Source organism: Sphaeroforma arctica, assembly GCF_001186125.1.
Source record: "Sphaeroforma arctica JP610 unplaced genomic scaffold supercont1.232, whole genome shotgun sequence".
In the NCBI taxonomy this organism is placed as follows: domain Eukaryota; class Ichthyosporea; order Ichthyophonida; genus Sphaeroforma; species Sphaeroforma arctica.
The window spans coordinates 13,081-23,806 of record NW_014040326.1 but is presented as its reverse complement, the minus strand read 5'-3'; the positions used below and the strand labels follow the sequence as shown (position 1 = coordinate 23,806).

At 37.8% G+C, this 10,726-nt stretch overlaps 1 protein-coding gene across 1 annotated transcript in view; it reads right to left on the bottom strand.

Moving 5' to 3' along the window:
• The window catches only part of SARC_04238 (hypothetical protein), a gene marked incomplete at its 5' end in the record, with an annotated part of 7,791 nt that extends 2,997 nt beyond the window's left edge, over window positions 1-4,794 (bottom strand). The window contains 5 exons of the mRNA XM_014301934.1: window positions 557-619; window positions 1,790-1,908; window positions 3,340-3,477; window positions 3,734-3,787; window positions 4,651-4,794. Of these exons, the coding sequence (XP_014157409.1) occupies window positions 557-619; window positions 1,790-1,908; window positions 3,340-3,477; window positions 3,734-3,787; window positions 4,651-4,794 (518 nt within the window). The remainder of the gene's footprint in view (window positions 1-556; window positions 620-1,789; window positions 1,909-3,339; window positions 3,478-3,733; window positions 3,788-4,650) is intronic.
• Between the last annotated feature and the right edge of the window lie 5,932 nt (window positions 4,795-10,726).

Sequence of the window (10,726 nt, the reverse complement as noted above, 5' to 3'; positions counted from 1 at the left end):
TAGTAGTAGTAGTACTATATATATATATATATATATATATATATATATACTATATATATATATATATATATATATATATATATATATATATATATATATATATATATATATATATATATATATATATATATATATATATATGTATATGTATATGTATATATATATATATATTATAGTGTATGTGCATATGCATGTGTATGTGTATGTGTATGTGTATGGGTATGTGTATATGAAAGTGCATATGTATGTATATTGTACATGCGCATGTGCATGTGAATGTGAATGTGAATGTGTATGTGAATGTGCATGTGAATGTGTATGTGTATGTGCATGTGTATGTGTAAGTGTACATATGTGTATGTATATGTGTATGTGTATGTGTATGTGTATGTGTATGCGTATGCGTATGCGTATGCGTATGCGTATGCGTATGCGTATGCGTATGCGTATTCGTATGTATATGTGTATATGCATATGTTTATGAATATGTATGTGCATGCACGTGTGCATGTGGTACCCCCATGTCTACACATGCGAGTCGTGTGGCATAGCATACCACTCATCACACAGAGCTCCAGTAGACGCCCCGAGGTCCATCCTCGCAACTCGATCTTCAAATCTGCAATGGTGATGCCAATCGGATTCAATCTTCGACACAGGAGACGCTAATATACTATGCACACAAATGAATATGTATTTTTAGCTTTATACACAGCTACAATAGACATTCTGTGTGGACAATTTGATGGCGAATGTGGGAAGGGCTTGTTGAATATGGATCGACTAGGGACGATCGACTGGGAAGAGTATAGAGATAAAAACCAGAAAAATAACGCCAAAGTTAGGTATAGAATCGGGTTAAAGATGTCCATACACATCAACACCACCCATTACTTTACGAACACGATTTCATATTCAGTCAAGGATGGAAAAAAAAGCACACCTTAATTATATAAATGTTTGCATACGTCAAAGGTGCATGTGTGTGAGACATCCATGAGCATCTACTTCGCCTATGCACAACTGTTCATATCGAGATCTGTGCAATAGCACTGCTCACTGCACATGCCTGCCTTATGAACTTCTACTCACAAGATTGCTTTGATGGATATAACTCAACAGACATATGCTTCGTTACAAATCCACGTCACTAGTGGTGTTTCACTTAGTTACCAAAATCTGACCAGTTGAAATACACAGAGAACTGCTTCAGTGCTGTCACAGTGGTGAACTTGGGTATCTTGAATACACATACGATGTGTATACTCAGAAATGTAAACTGAGTACTGAATATTATATGTCCATGTGAACTGCATGCTTAAACATACGTACTTCCACGTCTGCTTCCTTGCAGTCATGAGCTGTATACTCGTATATTGAGTATTGGTAACACTTCAGCAGAAGGGTGTATTGAGTAGTGTATATTCAGTTCTGGCTACACTTAAGCAAAGGGTGTATTGAGTAGTGTATATTGAATATTGGGTACAGTTAAGCAGATGGGTGTATTGAGTAGTGTATATTGAGTATTGGTTACAGTTAAGCAGATGGGTGTATTGAGTAGTGTATATTGAGTACTGGCTACACTTAAGCAGATGAGTGTATCGAGTCATATATATCGAGTATTGGTTGCATTTAGCAGATGGGTGTACCAAGTAATGTATATTGAGTATTGGTTACAGTTGAGCAGATGGGTGTATTGAGTAGTGTATATTGAGCATGGGCTACACTTAAGCAGATGAGGTTTTTGAGTAGTGCATATTTTATGTACATCTGAACTACTTTGCCAGACATTTTGCGATTCCCTGTCTGTAAGGCTGCACTCGCAATTGTACCCTTACCTCGATTGCCCACCAGTCGAGAGCCACAGAACTCATAGCCGTCGCCGTTATCTGCCATTTTCGTCAGAATCTATAGGGTTTTAGGGTTCTAAATATTTAGAATTTGTAGTTTTGGTTTGTCAGAGTCTGTATGCTGAGGTCAAGGACACAAATGGTTACTGAATGGCATCAACAATATACCGTATAACTTATAGCACGAAGGTGTAGCAGATGTATATGGATATGAAATGGTTTCAATAGGTGTACGTATAAATGAATGAATAAGCTATTTAATATAGAGAGTACAAGAGTACAAATAGGTCTGGAATATACCGATACTTTATAGCACAGGGTTATAATAGATGTATATGGTTATAAAATTTCCAGTAGGTATACAAATTTACAGGAAGTTGTGGAGTTTACCAATATTTTATAACACTTGGGTATAATAGTGTATATGGGTATAGAGCTTTCCAGTAGGTGTATGTATACATACGCGAATATAGAATAAAAACAACTTGGATCATCCTATGTAAGAACAAATATAATCGAAGTTATATATCCCTTTGAAAACAATAAGTGTACACAACATTCAATACATATATGATGTCTACTCACATAACATATTCATTATTTCGTGCAAGAGTAGGTAGTACAAATAAAGATGACGTTTATCGCTCGTATATCAAGAACATATTTCATATATCCTAATCAAATATATGATATACATCACATACCAATATTAAATATTAATATCATATATATCACATACCATTTATCATATATCTAGACATAACTCATATATCTATTTTATATAGTGTATATCATATTCTATATATCATATATAAAAACTTATATAGCATATATCATATTTCAAATATCTATACATATTCCATATATCCATAATACATATATACAGGTACATCATATGTCATATATCATATATACTATGTATATCATATACCATATATTACATATTTACATCATATATATGTAGAACTTGATTATCATAAAACATATATCATATATCTATACCCAGATCACACTATACTCCGGCAGTACAGGACCGCCGTCATTTGCAACAAAAGGGGTGATATACTTGCACTGGCATAGTATACCACAATACTCACAGGCGTGTTCACATCAATAACAACAACAGATAGATTTTATGTAACAATATAAGCAAACGTGATTATACAACTACGAGCATACTCCTATACCCAGATGTATGGTAGTACACAAGCACAAACAGATTCATACCCGTTTGAAAAATCAGGTTGCTAACGTGCATGCGTACGGAGCACACCCAACCTCGCCATGAATGTCGATAGATCTTTACACAGACCACAAACATACTCTATTGTCTCCAGAGGTCATAAAGTGCACAAGCTCCTAAACTTGGGTAGACCATGAAAGCAAGTTCACATGTGCATACGTACACACACATGTACATGTGAATATATGCACTACATATATATACGTATGCGTACATGCATGCACTGTATAAACTGCAGGAACATACTCTGTTAACTCCGAAGGGAATGAGATCACTGTCTTCTGTGATGACGGTGGTGATGTACTTGCGCTTGTACAAGTACGCCAATTGAGCGTCGGCTTCGTATGGGGCGATGATACACTGCACGCCTTTCTCTCGACACATCTGTGCATATCAGAGAAAGCACGTGGATATTAGTACACAATACATAGGTGCACATTGGTGTGTATATGAGGAAGTGAAGTATAAAAAAATACATATAAACGCGTCCGTGTGTAAAGTGGTAAGTAAACCTCGGTTATTGAACAAGGTTGATCGCGCGACGGTTTTGTACGGGGAGACGATGTACTGAAAGCCTTTTTCTCGACACATCAATATTAAGACCTAAAAAGGCCCAGTATAGGCTGCCATATACACATACCTTGTGTACGGCTCGTGCCATGTCGTTGGTGACAGTGAGACTCTTCTTGAATGTCTGTGATAGTCATGTGGCCATGCAGAGCGTATAACATCGAATGACGAGAAATGAGTCAGAGAATATAATAGTCATGATAGTGCTAAGTGGACGATGCTCATGGATACTTTAACGATCTATATAGCCCACCACACTTATTCACACAAGAGTCGATGTAACAGATTTTCCACAGGTGTAGCAGAACATCAGGTAGCACGCATAGAAACCCACATAGTCACACACGCATGTTACAACCACGCCTAAGATTCATGCACTACATACAGGAGCTAAGTGCCATATGTGGGATATTCACACGCATACTTATATACGCTACTCTACATACGCAGATACAGACCTAAACATGATCGAGCTAACAACAAAGTGCTCAACACGCATATACGCTACATAGCTCAAGTAATTACACATTATACATCATCACGTGCAAATAAACTAAGCGCTCAACACATTTATACATTACACAACACAAGCAACTACACACCTATACATGATCACGAGGAAACAAACTAAACGTTCAGCTCACATATACACTACTCAACTTAAGCAACTAAACACATATACATGATCGCGAGCAAATAACGCAGTGTGTACAGCACATATACACACTACTCGGCTCAAATAATTACACACTGATACATCATTACGAGCAAACAAACCAAGTGCTCAACACGCATATACACTACTGAACTCAAGCGTTTACACACCTATGCATGTTCACGAGCAAACGAACGAAGTGATCAACACATATTTACATTCCTCAACACAGATAAATGCACACCATACATGATCACGAGCAAAAAACTTTGTGCTCGACCCCCTGAAGCCACATTCAAGTCACGCAAGGGCATCGCATGCTATTGGCATACCTCCAGAGCCCCATGAATATCCCCGTTATCCATCATTTCCCGTGCCTTTGCTTTGCTCTCCAACCTCCGTCTGTTAATTTTGTGTGATATGTAATACGATTTTAGTATGATTTTTGCATAGGTCTGCCATCGCATATCGAACATATATTGTGTGTAGTATCGTATAGATGTCTCTGTTGGGCCCAGCTTGACTAGTCTAGCTTGTCACATTGCCGGATACGACTTAGCAATATGTCGAGTTTATCATATGTATGAATGACTGTGTATACACACACACATACATATTTATGTGCATATCATATGTATGTAATTATACATGCATATGCACCATACGTATGTCTATGTGTGGATTGCTTTCGCCGTTTCCTAAAGCTCCTATGTCAAGATAATTTCATTTTGTGAATACTACAACCTAACATCGTGTCCCATTGCTTGACATGAAATCTTAATCTGTTTGTTCACATCTTGCTACGATTACTCACAGCTTTCCTCAATACAATATCGGGATGAGAACTGGTAGTTGTGAATTTCTAACAATGCTTGTATTAGAATTATAATGGGGAGGAAGTTGCACGACTACTATAAAACGTGATATGTAACATATTCATGTACTGTATTTTCACACATGCATACACATGCAAATATATATATATATATATATATGCATGCAACGGATGTGAAGACATGTGTAGCTAAGTATACACACAGGTTGATATAAATCCTCGAATCAGTCTGGTAATACTAGAGACAGCATTCACCTTCGTCTCTCCTCATTCCCACGCTCGTTGACACAATTCTACATATGCATGTATATGCATGTATATGCAATCGTACAACAATTTCAGCGGAATTTGTACTTTAATAAAAACATCATTCAATACAAAATGACCGCATGAGACAGGTGAAACCAGGAAAAATGCTCACCTTCGCCTCTCTTGTGGGCACGCTTTATAAACCAATTCTACACTTGCATGTGTATGTACGCATGTGCATGCGTGTATCATTGCATAGACTTGTAGATAAAACAAAAACAAAACACCGAATAACTTCGGTGATACCGGATATAGCACTCACTTTAGTCTCTCTTCGTTGACACGCTTTAAAAACCAATCCTACACATGTATGTTCATGCGTGTATGTACATACGTGAAACGAAAGAATAATGATATGTACATCAATATACTCAACGTTCAATGTAAACCCTCGAACCGGACAGGTCCGATGTTACCAAAATACAGCACTCACTTTCGCCTCTCCTCGTGCACACGGCTTTTGGCAGGTAAAGGTCTGCCATCGAAAACAATGACAGGTGTCACCGCCTTCGACAGAAGTAGATCGACACGCTTTGCACAGTAATGAATGTATCTGTAGGGCGGAAATCAAACGCGATGGTATTCAATCTCACTGTATATACCTATAGTAATTTCGTGTATTTAAGGGCTTAATAAAATGATACATCGACACGTTTTGTACAGTAATAAACATCTGTAGAGAGAAAACAAACATGATGGTATTCAATCACACTGTATACGCCTTTAGTAGTGTAACCCCATTAATAGTTTAATAATATAGAAGAAAAAAAGCAGATCGACATGCTTTGCAAAGTAATGGATATACCTGTAGGAAGGAAAATAAACATGCTGGTATATAATACATTTGTATATACCTGTAGTAGTTTAATACTTTTAATAGTGTAATAATATTAGAAAGAAGAAGCAGATCGACACGCTTTGCACAGCAATGTATATATCTGTAGGAAAGAAAATAAACATGATCGCATTCCATCTCGCAGTATATGCCTTAAGACTTTTCCTGTCTTCAATATTTCAATGATATTGGAAAGGAGAAGCAGATCGACACGCTTTGTACAGTAGTGAATAAATCGGCAGTGAAGAAAATAAACATAACATAACGACATAAAATCTCGCTGTATGTCTTTACCAAAACTAATTTGATGTTATTTGAAAGAACCAGGGCGACACGCTTTGCACAGTAATAAATACATCTTTAGGGAGGAAAATAAACAAAATGATATTCAATCTCACTGTATGTGTCTCTAAGAAAACTAGTTTGACATATGAAAAAATGGTCGACATGCTTTGTACAGTGGTAGGCATACCTGCAGGTGTGAGAGCGTGTATGAAATCTTTAAAGCCTCCCATCATATGCGTGAGAAATACAGCTGATAGCACTTCAAAGATGCAGAGCCACACACTTTGCACAGTAATGTACATATACGTCAGTGTTTGAACCATTGCAAGAGTATTGATACAGGAACTGGGTAGGCCAAGTGTGACGATACACGTCAGTTTGCCCAGCAGTGAATAGAGTATACACGACCACAACCACACATGTACCCATACCTATCTGTATGCTTGCCGTGCAGTAATTGATTGCAGCAACCATAAAGTCCCTTGTATATCCACAGACTGATATCCACGCCGACGCTTTCGCCCTTGTAAATGGCCACGTTTACCGGTACTTTGCACGCCTCCAGGTGTTTGTGCAATTCTGTGTATGTATGAAAAATGGGGGAATTATTTACAGACAAATTGGTGAGATAATCTATTTATAGATTTTGTCAGGGTAGGCATATATATCTGCTCACACATATGTGCTGTACGAGGTAAGAATACGCCTAACAGTCTACTTATAGTTTTTATCTGGATAGTCATACTCTTCCTTGTACACCTATGTGTTACATATGTGTGCGGCTTCGCAGAATCCAGGTGTTTGGTTATTCTGTGCGTGTCACAGTCAACGAGGCGACTAAGACTGCTACGGAATTTATTTTCACCGTTCCTCTCTCGAGATATATAAATTTGTTTCTGCATTCCATAAGATTCATACTTCCGCGGCACTCTCAGCTGTGTTCACCGCATCAAACTAGCTATAGCGTTTGTATTAACGTACAGGTATCGCAATTGTATTTATGTAAGGATTCAATAGATATATTTATGTAAGGATGCAGTATTTGAATTCGTGTATGGACATCAACATTGTATTCCTCTCAAGACAAATCGATATATATATGTAAGGATATTCATGTATGGATATCATAATTGCAGTTATGGAAGGGTATAGTAAGTGCTTGACACTTATGAAAGGATACAGTGGTTGTATCCATGTACGAATATCACAAATGTATTTATGTGAAGATATAGCAATCGTATTTATATAAGGATATAGTAGTTGTCGTCGCTGTCGTCATGTATGGATATCCATAATTGTATCTATCTAAAGATATAGTAATCACACTTTTGCAAGGATAGAAGATTGTATTCATCCACAGATATCACAATTGTATTCTTCAATTGTATATGTAAAAATATGGTGATTGGATCCATGTATGGATATCACAATTGTATTCATTCGGTGTATATTAATTGTAAATATGTAAGGATATAGTGATTGGTATTCATGTATGGATATCACAATTGCATTTAAATCAGTATGTAATGAGTACAACTTCGTACGTCACAGACCCATCCGTGGAGAAACGCAGTAACACTGAGAGAAAAAAAACAGGGCAATTAGATTTGAATGGCTGGCATTATAGAGCATTCGCGCTCAAGTTTGCCTGTCTCAACATGTTCCCTATTTTAGATCATTAAACCAGTTGGATTAGCAACATATTGCCATGAAACAAATGTCGTATGACCTGTCGTACATGTCGTACGCTCTTTCTCTGTCAAGTATACGACCGCCTGTGCTTTCAGTAGGATCCTCCATATGTAGTAAACATTTAATTGAGTCCTTAGGATTCACCATGTCGAGGTCAGACTATGTATAGATAAAAACGAGTTCAGCACTCGGTGCCTTATAGGTTACTTCTATAGAATATGGATACTGGATATTGACCTGTAGGCTGTCGTGTGAATAGCTTATGTTCATGGCGATATATATCGTGGTCAGTGACTTTGTAAGACTTTTGTGTCGTACAATGCCACTTCGATACAGCTTGTATACTACCTATCGATCTGTATGAATGCTAGTGTGTCTATTGCTTGTGTTTACGGCAATAAATTTCATGTACAGTGGTGTCGTACGACATTTTTGGCTTATAATGTGTGTGGTACAATCCGGTTACCATATAGCTTATTAAACATCGATAACAATATACTCTTGAGTGGAACAAATTTGACTTCCCTGAGTGACTTCCAATCCCACTGACCTTGTTCGACATTCGTGAGATATAACCTATTCTGTATTGACAACTAAGAACGATATATCCGACAGTTGACTATGAGCGTCGTATCATTATCTTGTACACTTCCGTAGTAGCCACTGATTCTGTTCACTTCATAAGACTTGGCGTCGTATGAAAATCTTTGTGACGGGCGAGCTATCGATTATACGACATACGAGTCGGATATATGACACATTGAGCTCAAACTGACTCACCCTGTGGGACGATATGGAGAGACGATTTATCCTACAATTACACTTCAGTATGGTGTATGTGTAGATACAGATACAGATTAATTCTGACTGGTGAGAAAATTTCTCCACATGCCATGTGAGTGTCGTGTTGAAAGTGTGTCTGAGCTACCTGCCATTTAAAGCCAACAAAAAGCAGTTGCAGTACTAATAAATCATGTGTCGTATATCTATAGATACTATACATGAGATGTGTACGTTGAGTACACATATTCAATAATTTGGCTGAAAAAAAAGGTTACAACGGACTATTAAAATCACGGGAGTGACCCGATATTCACGTACGAGATGAATATGGATCATCTTGAATCATACCATATGAATAATAAAGAAGCCGGAATATGGGCAGTGTGCTTTTCCACGTGCATTCCTACACCCACCAGCAGTTAAGGAACTAAAAGTCAGTTCTATACATGTCTATATGTAAATGAAAAACCGTCAAAGTACAGCTGTATCTATCAATAACATCCATACCAGCTATTAAAATACAACATGAACTAGAACTTCTCACAGCATATGCTCAATACCCATTCTATACATAGCGATACTCGCGGTATTTTCATAACAAGAACACAAAACGCTGAAGACATACCTGAAATACCCATAACAAACTCACCGATTCTCTCACTATTTACAATTCTAAACGTATCAAATTGCGATATCAATACATAAACGCATTAGTCTCAGAACATACCTGATATGCCCATAGTGAGTTAGATCTACTCGGCTTATATGCTTATAGGAACGTTATTGCAGGCCTGCTGTACTCAACTGCTCACAGCTTCTCAAGTGTGGATGCACGTGGTAAGGCCAACTAACCAAATATATATTCAGCACGTGATAGCTATAGGTATTTAAATGGTTCATATATGTGATGCCTTCGATAACGTAGATTTATTCTTAGCGCAGTATAGCCACAGGTAGCTCCAATATAAGTGAACAACAAAAGACCAAGGTTAGCGTACTGTGAGAAACACGCAGCACATAAGTAGGAGTATTACAGTACCCGTGTTACGTGTAGCTACATATCTATGGATCTATATTTATTATGCACATATTGCACAATACACTTGATATTTATATACTGTTGTTGGATACACTACAGTTTGTACCGCGGTGGACTGGTGGCTCGAGAATCGGAACTGCCCGCTGCCAACTCGCCTGGTCTGTTTTGGCGGGCTTCTGTGGAGTAGAATCCCTTATCGGAACTGGGACTGAGGACTCTCTTTAGCTTTTTTTTGGTATTTATCCTTTATCGCTATATGAAAATTTATGTACTTACGTGTGCCATATTTAAATATTTGCGTGGTTTGTCACACGAAACAGTGGTCATTTACTTGCTAACCAGTAGTACTGTAGTTGCGACACGGCTACACGGTTCATTCAGGATAGCGTGTACGGTGAACAAGAAGTAGTATTGGAGGATTGGTCGTCTGTACAAAGATAGAGACAGCTTGAGTGCATGCGGTTTGGGTTGCTGTCATCAATAAATAGACATACTAAGTAGCAATCGATGCAACAAGTAGCGACCGAAGCCCCAAACTTAACAGTAAACTTTGTCCAACGAATTGGCTTATGTATGCGACTTCGCGTGTACCCACAGGTATATGCATCTGAGAAATCACACACACACACA